Genomic DNA, 20,144 nt, shown 5'->3' with positions numbered 1-20,144 from the left:
AGATTATCAGGTCAGACACAGTCCTTGGTCCACACTGGGATCTCAGGGACGGTGAACGGGAACTGAATTCCCATTTTACAGAGGAGGAAACTGAGCCACAGTGTTCTGTGATTCACCCGCCCCACCCCCCACCCTGCAGGCAAGTGGCAGAGCTGGAATTAGAACCCAGGTCTTCTGCTTCCCAGGCCTGCATTCCTTCCCCTAAGCCACACAACAGGGCAGGGTTGAATTTTGCTCCAGGGGGAATGTGATAGTTCATAAAAATGCACCGGGAGGGCTAGATAAGGTCGGAAAATAGCTGGGCTGCTTCTTTGCCAAAATTGTGGCCCTCTTGTGGCACAGGGATGGGGTCTGATCTGACCCTCCTGTCAATATTAATCACAGCACGTTCTATTTAGCACGCAGTGAACGCTGATTAAATATTAAGTTTGGAGGGAGAGAGAGAAGGAAGGGAGGAAGGAAAGAAAAGAAGCAAAGAGGAAGATAGGAAAGAAGAAAGGAAAATGGAGAAAGGAAGTGGTCACCCACGAGCAATCAAAAATGATGATAATGATGGCATTTGTTAAGCGCTTACTCTATGCCAAGCACTGTTCTAAGCGCCGGGATAGGTACAGGGTAATCGGGTTGTCCCACATGGGGCTCCCGGTCTTCATCCCCATTATACAGATGAGGTCACTGAGGCCCAGAGAAGTGAAGTGACTCGCCCAAAGTCACATATGTCAGGGGTCATGGGTTCGCATCCCGGCTCTGCCACTCAGCTGTGTGACTGTGGGCAAGTCACTTCTCTGGGCCTCAGTGACCTCATCTGTCAAGTGGGGATGAAGACCGTGAGCCCCACGTGGGACCACCTGATGACCCTGTATCTCCTCCAGCGGTGCTCTGCCCATAGTAAGCGCTTTACAGATACCAACATTATTACCTATCTGACAGGTGGCAGCGTGGGATTGGAACCCATGACCTCTGACTCCCAAACCTGGGCTCTTAACACCGAACCATGCCGCTTCTCAAAAAAGGAAGGAAAGAGGAAGAGAGAAAGGGGGGAAAAAAGGGAGAAAGGAAGGAGGAAAAGGGGGGGAAGGAAAGGAACGAAGGAAAAGAAGAAAGGAAAGGGAGGAAGGAAAGGGAGGAAGGAAAGGAATGAAGGAAAAGAGAGGAAAGGAAGGCAAGGAAGGAAGGAAAAGAAAAAAGGAAAGGGAGGAAGGAAAGAAGAGAGGAAAGGGAGGAAGGAAAGAAAGGAAAGAAAAGAGAGGAAAGGGAGGAAGGAAAGGAAGGAAGGAAAAGAAAAAAGGAAAGGGAGGAAGGAAAAGAAAGGAAAGGGAGGAAGGAAGGGAGGAAAGGTAAGGGAGGAAGGAAAGGGAGAAAGGAGGGAAAAGAAGAAGGGGAAGGGAGAAAGGAAAAGAAAGGAAAGGGAGGAAGGAAGGAAAAGAAGAAAGGAAAGGGAGGAAGGAAAGGGAAAAAGGGAGGAGGGAAAGGAAGGAAGGAAGAAAGGCAGCGGTCCCCCAGGAGCACAGAAAAGGGAGGGGGAAGGGAGGGGAGGGCCGGGGGGCGGGGCGGGGCGGGCGGGAGCGAGAGACTACAAGTCCCGGCATGCCCCGCCCGGCCGAGCCTGCGCAGTGCGGCGCCTCGGCCGCGGCCCCGGAAGCGCTTGTGTCCGCGCGGCCTGGGCCCCGCCGGGCCCCGCCGAGCCGAGCGGAGCCGAGCGGAGCCGAGCGGAGCCGAGCGGAGCCGAGCGGAGCCGGGCGGAGCCGGGCGAGGCCGGGCCTCTGTGCTCGGGGGCCGGTCGGGCGATGTAGGGGCGGCCGAGCAGACGGCGGCTGGGGAAGGTTGCGGCGCACGGGACCCAGCGCCATGTTCGGATGCCTGGTGGCCGGGAGGCTGGTGAGGACCGGGGGGCAGGAGGGCGGCGGGGCAGGAGGGCAGGAGGGCGGCGGGGCCCCGGCCTGCCCCCGATCCACCCCCTGAGCCGGACCTCTCCGCGCCCAGACCCTCATCCTCACCCCTCTCCGTGCCCCACCTCCTCATCCTGCCCCTCTCCGTGCCCCACCTGATCCAGCCCCACACCTGCCCCTCGTCCTGCCCCTCTCCATTCCCCACCTCCTGATCCTGCCCCTCTCCGTGCCCCACCTCCTCATCCTGACCCTCTCCGTGCCCCACCTGATCCAGCCCCAGATCCTGCCCCTCGTCCTGCCCCTCTCCGTGCCCCACCTCCTCATCCTGCCCCAGATCCTGCCCCTCTCCATTCCCCACCTCCTCATCCTGCCCTTCTCCATGCCCCACCTCCAGATCCTGCCCCTCTCCGTGCCCCACCTGATCCTGCCCCAGATCCTGCCCCTCGTCCTGCCCCTCTCCATTCCCCACCTCCTCATCCTGCCCTTCTCCACGCCCCACCTCCTGATCCAGCCCCAGATCCTGCCCCTCTCCGTGCCCCACCTCCTCATCCTGCCCCAGATCCTGCCCCTCTCCATTCCCCACCTCCTCATCCTGCCCTTCTCCATGCCCCACCTCCAGATCCTGCCCCTCTCCGTGCCCCACCTGATCCTGCCCCAGATCCTGCCCCTCGTCCTGCCCCTCTCCATTCCCCACCTCCTCATCCTGCCCATCTCCGTGCCCCACCTCCTGATCCAGCCCCAGATCCTGCCCCTCTCCGTGCCCCACCTCCTCATCCTGCCCCTCTCCGTGCCCCACCTCCTGACCCAGCCCCACATCTGCCCCTCTCCGTGCCCCACCTCCTCATCCTGCCCCTCTCCGTGCCCCACCTCCTGATCCAGCCCCAGATCCTGCCCCTCTCCGTGCCCCACCTCCTGATCCAGCCCCTCATCCTGCCCCTCTCCGTGCCCCACCTCCTGATCCAGCCCCTCGTCCTGCCCCTCTCCGTGCCCCACCTCCTCATCCTGCCCCTCTCCGTGCCCCACCTCCTGATCCAGCCCCAGATCCTGCCCCTCTCCATTCCCCACCTCCTCATCCTGCCCTTCTCCATGCCCCACCTCCTGATCCTGCCCCTCTCCGTGCCCCACCTCCTGATCCAGCCCCAGATCCTGCCCCTCTCCGTGCCCCACCTCCTCATCCTGCCCCTCTCCGTGCCCCACCTCCTGACCCAGCCCCACATCTGCCCCTCTCCATGCCCCACCTCCTCCTCCTGCCCCCCTCCGTGCCCCATCCCCTCATCCTACCCCCTCTGTGCCCGCTCCTCCTCATCTAGCCCCCGATCCTGCCCTCCCCGTGCCCCCCTTTCTGACCCTGCCCTCTCCATGCCCCGCCCCCGATCCAGCCCCCGATCCTTCCCCTCCTTGTGCCCATCCCTTGATCCTGCCCCCTCCATCTCCTCCTGATCCTGCCCCTCAACATGCCCAGCCCCTGATCCCGCCCCTCTCCATGCCCACCCCTTCATCCTGCCCCCTCCATTCTCCTCCTCCCCCCCCAATCCCGCAGAGCACTGTGCTAAGCGCTTGGGAGCGTAGAAGCGGCGTGGCCTAGTGGAAGGAGCACCCGCTTGGGAGTCGGAGGATGTGGGTTCTGCCACATGTCTGCCGTGTGACCTTAGGCGAGTCATTTCAGTCGGCTGGGCCTTAGTCGCCTCATCGGTCAAATGGGGGGTCAAGACTGAGCCCCATGTGGGAGAGGGACGGTGTCCAATCTGATCACCGTGTATCTATCCCACTGCTTAGAACAGTGCTTGGCACGTAAGGATAATGTTGGTATTGGTTAAGCGCTTACTATGTGCAGAGCGCTGTTCTAAGCGCCGGGGGAGATACGGGGTCATCGGGTCGTCCCACGTGAGGCTCACAGTGAATCCCCATTTGACAGATGAGGGAACTGAGGCCCAGAGAAGTGAAGTGACTCGCCCACAGTCACGCAGCCGACGAGCGGCAGAGCCGGGATTCGAACCCAGGACCTCGGACTCCCAATCCCAGGCTCCCTCCACTGAGCCACGCCGCTTCTCACGTAGTGAGCTCTTAACAAGTGCCACGGTTACGAGGAGGATGTCGATGATGTCGGTTTGGTTCCGAGTTGCTTTCGGGGTATTGGGTCCGTCTGGGGGCCTTCACTATTCCGTTTTAGGCCTCTGGGTCAATATACGAAAGTCCTTGACAAAAGCAGATAAAACCCAAGTCCTTGAAAGATGCATTTTAAAATATCTGTCTACATTGGGCTCACAGATTGTAGCGTGGAAAGGGAATTTTTTAGGCAGATGACAAAATACAAATAGAGAAGCAGCGTGGCCCAGTGGAAAGAGCTTGGGTTTGGGAGTCAGAGGTCATGGGTTCAAATCCCGACTCCACCGCTTGTCAGCCGCGTGACTTTGGGCAAGTCAATTCACTTCTGTGGGCCTCAGTTCCCTCATCTGGAAAATGGGGATGAAGACTGTGAACCCCATGGGGGCAACCTGATCACCTTGTCTCCCCCCCCAGTGCTCAGAACAGTGTTTTGCACATAGTAAGCGCTTAATAAATGCCATTATTACTATTATTATTATTATCAAATAAGTCCCCTCTGGCCATAGATGGGAGACTAGCAAAGAAAATCGCTCCCTTCGATGGAGTGGAGAGCTCAGGTCAAAGATGATCTCATTCGTCACCAGCCGTGTTCACTTTCCGTTCCCAACCTGGATTTCTGTCTCCTGAGGTGACATCCGGGGAAGCAGCGTGGCTCAGTGGAAAGAGGCCGGGCTTGGGAGTCAGAAGTCATGGGTTCCAATTCCGGCTCTGCCACTTGTCAGCTGTGTGACTGTGTCCAAGTCACTTCACTGTGCCTCAGTTCCCTCATCTGTAAAATGGGGATTAAGACTGTGAGCCTCCCGTGGGACAGCCTGATGACCCTGTGTCTACCCCAGCGCTTAGAACAGTGCTCTGCACATAGTAAGCGCCTAACCAATACCAACATTATTATCCGTGTTCACAGCGGTATTTGACAGCGACAGGTAATGGATTCGGCAGTAGCGACGTGCACTGTTGTGTGTGTCTCATCTGGGGAACCCTTCCATCAGCCCCTTAGCGTGCGCGTCCTCAAATAGGGCCAAAGTAGAAAAGGGGAAGTGACCTTTGGAGGTTGCGTGGCAGAGAGGAAAACTGGAAATCAAAGCGAAGGGAGAGGAACAGTGGGAGAACCATTTGGAGCAGATCGCAGTGGGTGAGTGGAGCCTTTTTGTCTGCTGAGGGGCAGTGAAGGGAAAAACCTCAGAAAACTAGACTGTAAACTCGATGTGGGCAGGGTTTGTGCTGTTTACTGTTCTAGTGTACTTTCCCAAGTGCCTAGTACAGTGCTTTGCACCCAGGAAGTGCTCGGTGGAGATGATTAGACTGTGCGCCCGTCAGTGGGCAGGGACTGTCCCTATCTGTTGCCGATTTGTCCATTCCAAGCGCTTAGTACGGTGCTCTGCGCATAGTAAGCGCTCAATCAATACTACTGAATGAATGATTGCAGGAATGAGTGAAAACAGCAGGTGTATTGAGTCCGGTCTGTCCAGTTCATTAGCCCAATCTGCCAGTCATTTAAGGAGCTCCTGTTAGGGCTAGACACTGTTCTAAGCGCTCGGGAAGTACATCGGTCGCAGACTCCCCCTCCCCCTCGTATCGGACAGACCGCAGCGTTTCCCATCTTCAGAGCCGTCATTAGATCACATCTCCAGGTAATCTCCCATCTCTGGCCTTGTAATCCTTCCGCTGTCCTTCTGCTAAGTTTCCCACAGCCTTTAGACCCCGAATTGCAACGTATTTTAAGGATCTGCCTTCCCCGAGCTTAGACGCGAGGGTCCTTGAGAGCAGGGATCGTGCCTTCTAAACTTAAACCCTCCCAAGCGCTTAGTACCGTGCTTTGCGCGCATCTCTCTGGGCCTACTGAGGGATTCCTTCCTCATCCATATAGTAAAGCTCGGAGCCCATCGTTGGGCAGAGATTGTCCTATCTGTTGCCGAATCGTACATTCCAAGTGCTTAGTACAGTGCTCTGCACATAGTAAGCGCTCAATAAATACGATTGAACCAATCTGAACGAGAAGCCGGTCTCCGGAAACGATCAGTCCGCGATCCCCTCGGTGGCGGGCTGAGGCTCGACTCGAGGCGTCCACTCTAATCGCCCGTTGCTAGGATTCGGCGTTTTCCCCGAGGGAGGGTCATGGGCTGAGTTCGAGCCCCAGCGTCGTGAGAACCCCTGACCGCGTGAAGGGAGAAAGAGGACACGGAGCCGGCCCGCTGAACGAGAGTTTTCTCTCCGTTTTCTTCTAGGTGCAGACGGCGGCCCAGCAAGTGGCCGAGGATAAATTTGTGTTCGACTTGCCGGACTACGAAAGCGTCAACCACGTGGTGGTTTTCATGCTGGGGACCGTCCCCTTCCCCGAGGGCATGGGAGGGTCGGTCTACTTCTCGTACCCCGACCGGAGCGGGACGCCGGTGTGGCAGCTCCTGGGCTTTGTCACCAACGCAAAGCCGAGCGCCATCTTCAAAATTTCCGGCCTTAAATCTGGTAAGGGGGCCTGGCTGGAAGAGCGTGGGATTCGGGAGACGGGGAGACCTGGGCTCTGACCCCAGTCCTGCCGCCACCCTGCCGGGGGACCCTGGGCAAGTCTCTTAACTCAGTCGGGTCCCTCCTCTCTATAGTGGAATCTTTACCCCCTTAGGCTGGGAATCCCAAATGGGTCAAGGACCGGGTCCCATCCCCTTAGCGTTTATCCCCACCCAGTACTTAGCACGGTGCTTCGCACCTAGAAAGCGCTTAGTAAATAGAATTAAGATAATTAGAGCCCCGTCGATACTTCGGAGCCATTTTACAATCATGGGACTGATGCCTTTTCACAGTCGCTAGGCAGTGGTTCCCTTTTCCCTGAATTCTAAGCAGATGAGAAGGGTGCACGCTGTGGATATATGAATGGCCTCAGTTCTTTCAAGGAAGTTTGCCCGTTAAAACCGGGAAACCGGATGCATCAAATACGAGCAGACCTGTGATCAATGAAAAGCAGTCAAAGCTAATGTCTTTTCTATTCTGTGCACGTCTCGAAACCTCAGTCATTTTCAAAGCCTGAGGGCTTTTTCTGGGCAGTGAGTTGGAAGGTCCGTTGGAAATCGTTGGCCTGTCATTTTACATTCAGTACAGTAACTAATAACGGCGTCTACTACAGGAATGGCATAAAGGTACAGAGATTGAGAAGTCTGCGCTGTCACCTGTGGCCTCATCTTTTGGGGACCGTTTCAAACTTTTGGTGTGTGTCTGTGAACGCCTTGGGCGGGGATAGCGACCGAAATGTATTCGTCAGCTTCGGGGGGCGGAATATTGAAAAGTTGGTGCTGAGAAATGAGAAGAGGACCCAGGCTACCGTGCGATTAAAGACCGCTACGGGATATAAAACGACAGGCCGGCGGTTTTCAACAGACCTCCCGGCCCACTGCCTGTATAAAGCCTTGAGGCCCTAGAGTGATTTTGCGGCTTCAGTACGTGGGAGGATATAAAAAAAATCAGCTCTTCCTTCTCCTTTTCACTGAAGCTAGCATTGCTTATTATGTTGATGTCTCCGGCTCTGTGAGGGCAGGGGCCGTTGTGCGCTACTCTCCCAAATTCCTAGTTCCGTGCTCTTCAGCGAGCGTTCAGTCAGTACCACGTGACCTAGTGGCTAGAGCACGGATCCGGGAGTCAGGAGGACCTGGGTTCTAATCCCAGCTCCGCCACTCGTCTGCTGCGTGATCTCGGGCAAGTCGCTTCGCTTCCCTGTGCCTCGGTTCCCTCATCTGTGAAACGGGGATTAGGACTGCGAGCCCTATGTGGGACAGGGACTCTGCCCAACCTAATTAACTTGTACCCGCCCCAGCAGTCTGAACGGTGCCCGGCACCTTGTAAGCACTTAACACACACCCAAATTATTATTCCTATTGTTACCATTTCTGACGGTGGCTGTAACCCGGCCCTGCAGGCTTGGACTGGAGGGCTCAGAATTCAGCAGAGCGCTCTGGGTAGAGTTCGAGTTTGACCACCCTCCACTCCAACCCCCCGTCATCCCCGTGCAGCCACACGGGATCGGGCGACTCTTCTTTTCAGCAGGAGGTTCTGCATTGTAGGATGACTTGAGAGGGGTGTAGTCTAGCGATTTTCCCCCGCCCGCCCGCAAATCCTGCCAATGAAATGCAAGATTTATCCCATCTGCCTACCCCCTCGTCATTTGTTCTCACCCAGATCCCCGATCCTCTTCATTGCACCTGCCTCCCTTCTCCATTTGATTTTTAGGCTCCTTAAGGGGCGGGACGGGGGCCCTCTGTGTCACCGTGGGCTTCCGAGAGCTCGAGACCGATGTTGGCGACGATTTCCCGGGCCGATAGGCAGACGGAAGCTTCGCTTCTCTTCCCCTCGGCACCCCCGCAATTACTTAGGAGCAACTACGGCTGGAGGGGTTTTCGCGGAAGGCTCTGGGGAGGCCCGTATTGCGGAATCGGAAGAGCCGGGGCCATCTGACTTCCTGGCTAGCTAAGAAAAAAGAAATTTTCCAAGGTATCAGCTTTACTAGCAGAGAAGAGCAGCAGGAGGAGAAGGGGAAGAAGGAACAGAAGTGGCAGGCGGGAGATTCTCGTTTTTGCTAGAAAAGGGGAACAAAAGACCACTGGATTTGTTAGCTCCTGGAGGGCAGGGATCGGCTCTACCAACTCTTGTACTCTCCCACACGCTTAGTGCAGTGCTCAGCACACAGCAAGCGCTCGATAAAATGCCACCGACTGATTGTTGTCGAGTGGGGATTCGGTGTAAACGCATCTAAGCTCCCTCTAGACTCGCTGTGGGGAGGGAACGTGTCTGCTCACTCTGTGGGATTGTAGCTTCCCAAACACTCAGCACAGTCCTCTTCACATAGTGGGCGCTCAGTAAGTACCATCGATTGATTAAATACGATGAACTCAGGAATCTAACCCTCCAGAGTCAGGAATGAAAACATACAGTAATGTTTTTTATCCTCTGGTGGCGTCTCTTCACTTTGGGGGCGTTTTACGGTCAGAGTCTGTAAATCTGCCAGCAGGTAAATTTTTTGCATTTGGAAAGAGAAACGTAAACCTCTGAAAGCAGTGAAGCCCAAGTATCACCCGCCTCTACTCATCCAGAAGATAAAATGGTAGAATAAAATGTTAAAATTTAAAATCCCCAAGCACCGGTCAAAATACTACTCAGGCGGTCACGCGAGCTGGGGAAAATACGGAATTGCAAGTCACACCTGCGTGAGGGCCAGGACTTGCTTTATATAGTTCAGAACTTGCGAACACCAAGTTTGGGAAAACAAAATAGCCCTTTTGCACCTAGAAAGCGGGTATTCAGATTGATGTCTCCGTTTTGTCTTCAGTTGTAGCAGCTTAAATATCAGCTGCCAACATCCTCACCGTAATTCAAGTGTGAGATGTGAAGAGGCCGAGTAATGTTAATTTTCAAGTCTTCTATCTCCTGTTCCCCAAGGTGAGAGTCACTGAAATAGTTTAACCGGAAGATTTTTTTTTTCCAAGCCAGTAAGAATTTCAAAAACGGCGATTCTGGATTTGACACGGTGCCCGGTTTACTCCAGTTGGAGTGTAAATTAATTAATTCTTGGGCACGATATCACCCCATGCCTGGTTGGGGGGAACTTTGGTGAATTCTGTATAATTGTTCCCGGATGGGGCTCTAGCACCTTTGACTGCTCAGCTCCTACTGGGGTGTAAAGTATCTGATTCTGCAGGATTTCAGGCATACCAGCATCCCTTTGTGTCTTTCCAGGCCTTTTACTCTCCTCCTAAAAACTCTTTCCTCATTAGGGCAACTATTTGTAAGGTTGCCCCAAGCCTCAGAGAGAAGGTGACTCAAGTGTCTCCGGCAGGGGTGGCGTGAGTGGAGAATTCTGGGGAATGGAAGAGGTGGGGATTGGAGAAGCAGGCCCTGGGAGAATAATAATAATAGTATTCTTTACGCGTTTACTAAGCGCAGGGCACTGCCCTAAGCGCTGGAAGGGTATTTAGTTTTGGGGAAAAAAAGGACTCCACTTTTAGGGAGTTCCCTCGGCATCATGAGTGTTCCACCGTGTGATCACAAAGGGTTAGAAGACCGATCCTCCCCCAGGGGGGCAGGATAAAACCAGAAATCCCCAAGTCCGGCCTTCTCGGTAGTCAGTTATCAGAGTATTATGATGATGATAATAACCGTGTTAACGATGATGCCGATTACGCGTTTGCGACGCCCGGCGGACGTCTCCGTTCCGGAAGCTGGTGCTTGCTGGCTGCCGTCCTTCGCGTCGCCGTCCCCCACCGGCGAGCAGACAGAGTTTGGACGGGAGACAGGTCGCCCTGGGATCTTTAGTCTCCTCGCCCCAGGGAGCCTCAGCGGGGCGGGGACTAAGGCTCGCTAATGCCATTAGGGACTAAATTGTTGAAATCACTCAGTCCTCACAAACAAGAAGACTATTAGAACAGACAAGAAAGCCAGAAACTGGGTTCATTTCTCATCTCCTGGGACAGACCGGACTCTCGGTCGGGAGTCGGCTGGACCCGGCGACCCTTCGATTCCCTTCGGGCCGCACGACCCGGTTGGGTAGAATTGTGCTGTGAACAGTCATCGGTCCATCCGGTAAAATGTTAATCGAGCACCTGCCGTGAGCACCGTTCCGGGGGTTTGGGAGCAGAGCACAGGAGGCTCCGGCCCTGCCTACCAGAAGCTCCCAGTCGAACGGGGAAGACAGACCGGGGTTGCGTCTCCTTGTGCGGCCGTCTCTTCCCCCTCTCTCTCTCCTCTCCTGGCTGGACTGGCTCAGCGCACGCTGGCTCAGGGGACCTCTTGGGAAAGATGCTTCTCAGCCTGGAGTTTGGAAGCTTTCAAGAGCTCAAAGGCAGGACACCCAATCAGGAAATGAAAGGGGCTTTGATGACAGAATCAAATATAGCGGTGGTCCGTGTGGAGGCAGCGGACTGACCCATCCCTGGTGTGGAAATGTCTTCTTTGGGGAAGACCGAGGCACAGCAGCAGTGACCCTGGGCCCAGGTTTCTGAGGAAGGAATGGCTGGGGCTCATTTTCCCCCTTGTCGTTCTTCCCGTCTTAGTTTCGTTCTCAAACTGCCTGTCTTGTCGAGCTCTGGCTGCAAGGGTTCCCTTTATGATCCTGCCGCCCCCTATTCGTCCCTCGTCCGCCCCCAGACCTCTTTTCCGTGTCGCCGGAGACAGGACGCCTCGGTTCTCGCCCGCGCGTGGGGATCCGGGCCCGCCCCAGCATTTCGGGGATAATAATGTTGATATTTGTTAAGCGCTTACTACGTGCAGAGCGCTGTTCTAATCGCTGGGGTAGATACGGGGTCATCAGGTTGTCCCACGGGAGGCTCCGTCTTCATCCCCATTTTACAGATGAGGTAACTGAGGCACAGAGAAGTGAAGTGACTTGCCCACAGTCACACAGCCGGCCACCCAGTTCCCCGCCCCGGTTTCCACGTGTGGGGCTCCGAGGGGTGAAGGGAGATGCCGGAGTCACCGGGAGTCTTCTCGGACTTCCCCCGGGTCCAGGAGTCCCGGCTGGGGGCGGGGGCGGGCGAGCTCACACGGCAGCCCTCCACTCGATCAGAGAAGCGCCGGTTCCTGGGGGTTCCATCCTCAGAGGGTGGGATTCGGTCACCCCAAATCTCCGTCGGCCACCCGCCCGGTGGGGCGGAACTCGGAACAGACTCCGCAGCGGAAGGACCCTGGACTGCCCCCGCGCAACCCCGGGGCCGGGGCGGATTTTCCGGCCTGGCGCTTCCAGCGGCGCCAGGCCCCCGTTCCCATGACCGTCGTCGGTATTACACTAGGGTGAATGGACCACTTCCTTCTGAGTGGAAAGTAAGAGCGTGTTCACCCTTCCCGATTTTGGTCGGCTAAGCCGGGATAGAGCAAAGGATGCACGTTGAGAAAGGATTATGAGGTGGACACCGAATGTCCCCGTTGATGTAGAGGGACAGCAGAGCTGCAAATGAAGCATCCAGCTGAGGCTGTCGATTATTCCCCAACCAGTCCGGATCGGGGGAATCCAGAAACGTCTTTGCGAGGAACTCCCGGGGCCCATTCTCTTGTAAGCTAAACAGGGAATGTGTCTGTTTACTGTTATATTGTACTGTCCCAAGTGCTTAGTACAGCGCTTTGCACACAGTAAGGGCTCAGTAAATAGGATCGAAAGAGTGAATGAACAACGGGAGGGGACTTAAAAGAGGTCACTTTTTGAACGGTATAGAAATCGTACATTCCTTGCCTTTTTTGACCCTCAAGGAAGGGGAGCCATCGTTCAAAAGGCTTCCCCGTTTTCCCGGCTAGCCGGGGGTGGAAGTGGGAAAGGATTTCCTTAGCTACCTGCGGGAAGTGGATGAGCGGACGGGAACAGAGGCGCCACCGGCCCCGGCGGGACGGATGCGTTGAAGCTGAAGTGGGCGCCCTGTGCGATTTCTTTCAGGGGAAGGCGGCCAGCATCCTTTTGGCACCATGACCATCGCCAGGACCCCGTCGGTGGCTCAGATTGGGATCTCGGTGGAGCTGCTGGAGACCCTGGCCCAGCAGACGCCCGTGGGCAACGCCGCGGTCTCCTCCGTGGACTCCTTCACGCAGGTAACGCGGCTCCCGGGGTGGTGGGGTATTTGGGGCGGGAATCAGAGGGTCGATGTCAAGTGGGGAAGTTAGGGCTCTGAAGTAGAAATTGGAAGGTAGAAAGAGGGCACAAAGCCTCATGCACAGACTCACTCTCTCACCCTCCTGGCTGGCGATCCAGTTCTGGACCAGTTCTGTGCTTAGGAGCGAGGAGAGTTCTCTCTTGGTGTGGTTTTTTTTGTCATTCCCTAAACTGCGTGGACGTCTGAGTCTCGGGGCCGGGTCGGCGGGCCGTTGAGCACGCGTGGTGACCGGCAGTCTGTTTGAACCCAGTTCACTCAGAAGATGTTGGACAGCTTCTACAACTTCGCCACGTCATTTGCAGTCTCTCCGGCCCAGATGACCCCGAGTCCCTCTGAGGTTTTCATCCCGGCGAACGTGGTTCTGAAATGGTAAGAGAAAGTGGGGGTGTTGAATACCGAGGCTTAGAAGGGCCCCTTTCCCCGCCTCTTGTGCCCGTGGGCAGGTGGAAAAGGGAGAGGGGGGCATCGGCAGCCGGGGAGGGAAGGGGCGTTACGTGTTCACTTGCAGATTCTTGGCGATTCAGGAATACGGTTGGACTTCGAGAGTATTGGTTTTATGTCCCGGGAAGAAAGAATAAAGTGGAAAGTGGAAACACAAGCCATTTGGGCTGCTTTTTGCCAACTAATCAATCAGTGGTATTAATTGAACGCTTGCCAGTGCTCATTAACCTCCCGGTTTTAACCTGGCCCATTTTTCAGTCACGGTCGCGGGTTTTTAAGGACGGCCTCTAGAAATGCAAATAAGCTAAGTCCTTGCTCTTTGTGTAAGTTGGCAGGCTGGAAGGGCTTCTGTTTAAATGTTCTCAATCCTAATTTTGTTTGGTGGGGGGCGGGGGGTTGTGTTTTTGGGGGGTTTTTCTTCCAGGTATGAGAATTTTCAGAGACGACTGGCACAGAACCCTCTGTTTTGGAAAACATAAACTTGAATAAAGTAATTTAAAAAGGGTTTTGAACCTCGAGTTGTTTTAGAGATGAACACGTCGTACCGCTGAGGAGGAGGAGGATGAAAGGATAACGAAGAGGAAGCCGAGAGTCCGCAGTCTATCTAGAATTTAAAATGTGGAAAAGCAAAAATCACGGTAAACTTCGGTGGGGTTCTCCACCTTAAAAATGTATCCGTAAGGAGTAAAAATATTTAATCTCCGTTTTGATTTAATATACATCAAGTATTTAAAAGTAAATGAACTCAGAACTGTAATACTGAATTTCAGTTGCTTTTTGATTCGAAAATGACCGTCAAGTGCCACTGGTCCTCTTTGTAAACCATTTTGATTTATTTCACGGTGGCATTTCAGAGTAGTTAAATTTGATACGCTAGGTCACAGTTTCAGGTAGCATTTCTTCAGTGTGTAAATTTTCCTATATTGAAGGATGAATTTGTAGGGGACCTCTCTTATCACAGGATTTAAAATTAGGCTGGTTTTTTATATTCCCAACATCATCCATTTTCTCTGCATGTGGAACACAATTGTGACGGTTGCTAATGGTTGAAATCCACGACTGAAATGCCACAGTATTGTCCGGGGCTCAGACAGATGGGAGAATTGAACGTCTTTGCATGTGCCGTCAGACTTGTCCGTTACAACAAAAGAACTTCAGCACGTCCTTTCTATTTTCAAATATCTCCCGAAGAGTTGTTTTTTTATTCATTTATACACAAATAAACCTATTGTCCACCTGGGGTTCGTGATCTTGGTTTTTTGGTTGGCTTTATTTTGAAAAAAATATTTTTTGGAGCGGGGAGGTGGTTTGTTTCGGTCGTTGCTTCTTAGTTAATGCAGTATTTCTCAGTGACCTCAAAGATCAGGGAATAGTCAGTCGATTATCTGATGAAAAATACCGGTCCCGGTTTCCATTTTTACCAAATGACATTTTCTTTTACTTTTTCCCTCCTCCTGGGCACCTTTTGGGGATCGGTTAGAATCTCCTTATCAGTCCATCAGTGGTATATATTTAGTACTCCAGCGCTTAGTACATCCCCCGACACATCGTGCTTAACAAATGCCATTGTGGACAGAGCGCTGTACTAAACACTTGGGAGAGTACAATACTGTAAAGCTGGTTTCTGAATTTGCGAGCCTCTTTCCTCACCTGAAAAATAGGATGAACAGGATAAAATATTCCCCTCTTAGACTTTTGTACAGATCTTTAAATTGTCTATTATAAATTTATTTATATCAGTGTCTGTCTCCCCCTCTAGACTGTAAGCTCGCTGTGGACAGGGAACGTGTCTGCTGACTCTGGGATTGTACCCTCCCAACCACTTCTTATTCCGCACACAGTAAGCGTTCAGTAAATACTTTCGATTGATGGATTTGATGGACTGTGAGCCCTGTATGGGACAGGATGGGACTGATGTGATTTTTCTGAATGCGCTCAGGGTATAGCACAGCACTTGGGCACATAGGGTGTCCTTAATACCGAAATTATGGTTAGAAAGCGGGGGTGGGGGGGGAGAAGAGAGGCGAGGTAAACTAGGCCCAGAGGATTTAGGGGTGTAGAGGATCGTTAATATTCCTTGGGTCGGGCTGGAGATGTAAGCACATCCAATCCCATAAACCGAATTATCCAGCAGGACACTCCTCTTGGATCCCTATCTCGGCCAGGCTCTGAGCAAATCGTGACACCGTGCTTAGGGTCAGACAGAAACGGGAGGCAGAGGCGTCTATATCTGGGGTGAGATGTAACAGGCTTCATCCGTCGGAGACTCCGGAACGGCGGATGAGAGTCACCGCGGTAGTCGTTGAGCGCTCACGGTGTGCCGAGCACCGGGGAAGGCTACAGGGGAAGTACCTACATTCCAAGAGACTTGAAACGCAGTGATTTATAAGGGTAGCTTCAAAAACCCTTCCGTGTGTGTGGCAGAAAGGCAGGCTGGAGCAGGCCCAAGGTGATTTTCAGAGAAACAGCTAGAGCCCTTGTAATTCCCCGGAGCCCTAGTTCCACCTGGCCGGTCTCGGATACGAGCCCCCGCCCAGTAGTGGAGGCCCGGGTTTCCTCAGCTACGGCACTAGGGCATTTCCTTCCTCCCGCTTGGATTTCTGGCCTTTTGGATGGCTCTCTGTCGCCCGATCTTCGGCCTCCGCTCCTGTCCCCCCTCCCTACCGCAGTGGGCGGTGGGGAAATGAGAACGGTCCTCGGCGTCGAGGAGAAAAATAGCCATTTTCCACCCACCCCCACAACTCTGGCTTTCCCTCAACCCACTCTGATGTTAACGTTGAGCCTTGCCAACCCACGGCGTACCTGGCCTGATTCCACCAGGGGATCCGGTGTGAGGGATATCGGAAGTTTGTCGATGGATTTCAGAGCCCAGGGATTTGACCCATCCCCGGAAAGAAAGATAAGGCCAGCCCTGCCTCCGTTTTTAACAGACTACCTGACGTCCTCATTCCGAGGAGGCATCCAGAGGTAGGGAAAGAGAGGGAAGGGCCGTCGACTATAAGGGATAGAGTCCGCTGGAAGCGGTTGGTGGGGAAAAGATACCTCACCTTTCCCCATAAATATAGTAACTACGTTGCACCTGATCCTCTGTATTATTTATAGAGGTGAACCGATTGGAGTAAGAAAGATGTGTTCTTTCATTCCTCCGCCGAAGAGTGTCTTCTCAAAACGGGTTCCCCACTGCTTTGTCGGGTTCAGTCTCGAAAGGCCCGAAGTCAGTCGGTCACCGTACTTGGCGCTTGAGAAAGTGTGATCTGATAGAGTCGGAAGACACGATCCCTGCCCCTGGAAGGTCGGGGTTTCTTCTTTAGGGAACCAGTTTCGCCTCCCCTAGAACTCTCGGAGTTGGTGAGATTTTCTAAGCTCCCTGGAAGTATTGCTCTCCTCATTTGGTTTTGTCTACTTGGGAACCCCCTCTCGGGGGTCGCACCTGGAGAGTTTCCGCTAATCTTCCGGTCTCGACTACATGCGGGGGAGTCAAGCGGAGGCGCGTCCGTTCCATTCCTAGTGTGGACAGTGGCTAGGGAGCGGAAGGCCATCTGCTACGAGTCAAAATTCCCCGGACTGGGCGGCGGCGGCGGCCCTGGAAAGAGTCGGGGGCGGAGACTCAAGTTGACCGCACGGAAGGAGGCAGTGGTAAACCGCTTCTGGGTTTTTAACCGAGAAAACTCGGTGGATCCACTAGCAGAACGATTGCAGATGGAGGTGGGGCGTCCTGGGAGAGATGCGTCCGCGGCGTCGCTATGGGTCGGAGACGACTCGGCGGCATAAGACGACTTGGGAGCACAACTTGGCGTGTTACGGGACGTGACGCTCCCCGCTGCCTTTCTCTAGGTCTTACCTAGCAGAGATTCACACCTGCCTCTTCTCCCAAGTTTGGCCTGCTGGTTCCCGGCTCCCCCGAGCGACACTCACCCATCTGCTCTACTCCAAAGTGCCTCTATTTACGGAGGCACGCGTCTGACCTAGCAGAGCCAGCCTTTACCCCTGGAAGTGGAAAATGCCCTTCCCTGTCAAACCAGTATGTACAAAAGTGACGAGTTAAGAAGAAATTGCTGGGAAGTACTTCTTCAGTCTGCACTTTATTCATTTAATCGTATTTAGTGAGCGCTTACTGTGTGCCAAGCACTGTACCGAGCGCTTGGGAGAGTTAACCATAACAGACACATTCCTGCCCACAAGGAGCTGACGGTCTAGCGGGGGAGAAAGACATTAATATAAAAATTAATTGGTAAATATACAGATATATCTATACAGATATATCTATATGATATAAAGATATATTCATATGCACCTTTTATTCACCCCTCTCTCAACTCCACAGCACTTACGTACATACCCCTAATCTATTTATATTTATGTCAGTCTTCCCCCCTCTAAACTGTAAGGACATGGGCAGGGAACCTGTCTACCAACTCTGTTCCATTGTAATAATAATAATAATAATGTTGGTATTTGTTAAGCACTTACTATGTGCTGAGCACTGTTCTAAGCCCTGGGGTAGACACAGGGGAATCAGGTTGTCCCACGTGAGGCTCGCAGTCTTCATCCCCAATTTACAGATGAGGTAACTGAGGCACAGAGAAGTTAAGTGTACTCTCCCAAGCGTTTACTTCAGTGCTCTACATACAGTAAAGCGCTCAGTAAATAGGATCGATGGATCTACAGGGTGGCAGGGACTGTATCTGTTACCGCTTTGTACATTCCAAGCGCTTAGTACAGTGCTCTGCACATAGTAAGCGCTCAATAAATACTATCGCATGAATGAATACAAGTGGGCCCACAAGCCCATTTTAAGCTAAAGGAATTGTGAGACGTGAAGACGTAGAGAAGCAGCGTGGCTCAGTGGAAAGAGCACGGGCTTTGGAGTCATAGGTCATGGGTTCGAATTCCAGCTCTGCCACTTGTCACCTGTGTGACCGTGGGCAAGTCACTTCACTTCTCTGGGCCTCAGTGACCTCGTCTGTAAAATGGGGATTAAAACTGTGAGCCCCACGTGGGACAACCTGATTCCCCTGTGTCTACCCCAGCGCTTAGAACAATGCTCTGCACATAGTAAGCGCTTAACAAATACCAACATTATTATTATTATTATTCTTTGTCAGCAGGTCTCTAAAGATCCTCAGGCCTCAGCAAGAGATTATTCTCAAGCTTTGTGTTCAGCGGGGACTTGGGGAGAAGGCGAGGGGAAATCTCCAGTAAATGGGATTTGCAGATTCGATGGGAATGAAGCTCTGACTTCCTTCCTCCTTAGGAGGGTGGGCAGAAGTCCGGAGCCAGGGGTCCGCCATCCCACTGGAGCTTGACCGGCCTCCCCCTCTCACAAAACACCAGGAGAGAGAAACCTACCCTGCCCGACCAACTTTCCAAACATCGGGAATATCGTGGTCGTGCGAAGCCAAGGACCGCTAACCTCCGCGTCCCACGTCGGGTCGACCGTGGCGTAGTGGATGGAACACGGGCTTGGGAGTCTGAAGGACACGGGTTCTAATCCCAGATCTCCCACTTGTCTGCCGTGTGGCCTCGGGCAAGTGACTTCCCTTCTCTGGGCCTCAGTTCCCTCATCTGTAAAATGGGGATTGAGACCGGGAGCCCCACGTGGGACAGGGGCTGTATCCAACCTCATCTGCTCGTATCCACCCCGGTGCTTAGTACGGGACCTGGCGCGTAGTGAGCGCTTAGCAAATACCGCAGTTATTATCGACGCATCTCTTACGGTGGACGCTTCAACCCGTTTTCAGCGTGGAAACACAGTGGTGATATTGATAAGTGACGTCTTCTCGTGTGGATTTTGTGATCCCTAGAGGGCTGGGGAAGACACCTTAATTTCATCATCGCCTAATTATCCCACCATTTAATCCCACGCCTTGCCACTGGTAAGTGTGTAATAGATTTAGCAATCATAATGATTTCTGCAGGGGCCCTGCCTAAATCTCTTAGTAATGGCTGATGGCGCTTCCCACGCAGAGGAGTCGATTCTAGGGCTAGTGGCTTGCCCGAAGCCACTCACGTTCTCTCAATCGATCGGTGGTATTTACTGAGGGTTTACAATGTGCAGAGCTCTGTACTAAGCGCTTGGGAGAGTACAGTACAACTCTCCTCCCCGCCTGTCGTCTTCCTTCCGGGGCATAGAGTGCAACGAGTGACTAGACGGGCGGCGGCACCACCCACCGTGACGGTTAGTGGTGGTTTGCTACGTGCCCGGCACTGCAGTAAACAGAGGGGTGGAGACCAGCTAATCAGGTCCCCGTCCCGCACGGGACAATCTAAGTAAGAGGGAGGACGGGTATTGGGTCCCCTTTCCGAGAAGCCGCGTGGCTCAGTGGAAAGAGCCCGGGCTTGAGAGTCAGAGGTCATGGGTTCTAATCCCGGCTCCGCCACCTGTCAGCTGTGTGACTTTGGGCGAGTCCCTTCACTTCTCGGTGCCTCAGTGACCTCGTCTAAGACCGTGAGCCTCACGTGGGACAACCTGACGACCCTGTATCTACCCCAGCGCTTGGCGCAGTAAGCGCTTGGCAAATACCGACATTATTAGTATTATTACAGATGAAAAAACCTAGGCCCAGAGGGATTTGGGGAAAAACCAGAGGGAAAAAACCAGTTGAGGGATTTGCCCGAGGTCACTCAGCAGACAAGGGGCAGAGGCAGGGTTAGAACCTCGCCTCCAAGAGGCCTTCCCAGACTAACCCCCACTTTTCCTCATCTCCCCCTCCCTTCTCTGTTGCCCTGACTTGCTCCCTTTGCTCTTTCCCCCCCTCCCACCCTTCAGCATTGATATATGTACACAGAATAAATACAGGTGCATATAGAGTGCCGGGCCGTGCACACACAGTAAACGCTCGATAAATCCGACGGAAGGAATGAATCGAATGAACGAACCCGGGTCTAGAAACCTTTTGGCAACTCACCCTGGAAACCCGGCCTCCCACGCTGAGACAGGGAAGACGGAAATACAATAGGCCACTCGATGCCGGGTCTTGGATGGCCAGTGCCGACCCCGTCCCTCCTGCCCGTGGGGCTGAGGGGGGGTCAAGGGAGTCCATATTATGACCCCACCCCTAGCAACCAGGAAAGCATCCTAGCGACGACCCCTCCC

The 20,144-nt window shown here is 53.7% G+C and overlaps 1 protein-coding gene across 1 annotated transcript; it reads left to right on the top strand.

The window, feature by feature from the left end:
• Nucleotides 1-1,710: 1,710 nt before the first annotated feature.
• HIKESHI (heat shock protein nuclear import factor hikeshi) lies at nt 1,711-14,297 on the top strand. The gene is made up of 5 exons (XM_029048409.2): nt 1,711-1,878; nt 6,221-6,458; nt 12,394-12,545; nt 12,858-12,976; nt 13,473-14,297. The coding sequence occupies exons 1-5, from the start codon at nt 1,849-1,851 to the stop codon at nt 13,525-13,527; spliced, it is 594 nt and encodes a 197-aa protein (XP_028904242.1). The 5' UTR covers nt 1,711-1,848; the 3' UTR covers nt 13,528-14,297.
• Nucleotides 14,298-20,144: the final 5,847 nt, after the last annotated feature.

The sequence above is a fragment of the Ornithorhynchus anatinus genome, chromosome 20, assembly GCF_004115215.2.
Source record: "Ornithorhynchus anatinus isolate Pmale09 chromosome 20, mOrnAna1.pri.v4, whole genome shotgun sequence".
Lineage (NCBI taxonomy): Eukaryota > Metazoa > Chordata > Mammalia > Monotremata > Ornithorhynchidae > Ornithorhynchus > Ornithorhynchus anatinus.
The sequence above is the reverse complement of the archived record's forward strand: the minus strand, read 5'-3'. Positions and strand labels throughout refer to the sequence as shown.

Excerpts from the sequence above, each read along its gene's own strand:
- HIKESHI (XM_029048409.2), top strand. The coding sequence starts at position 1,849 with ATGTTCGGATGCCTGGTGGCCGGGAGGCTG. Across the intron at positions 1,879-6,220 it reads GCCTGGTGGCCGGGAGGCTG|GTGCAGACGGCGGCCCAGCA; the intron begins GTGAGGACCGGG and ends GTTTTCTTCTAG. Across the intron at positions 12,977-13,472 it reads GCGAACGTGGTTCTGAAATG|GTATGAGAATTTTCAGAGAC; the intron begins GTAAGAGAAAGT and ends TTTTTCTTCCAG.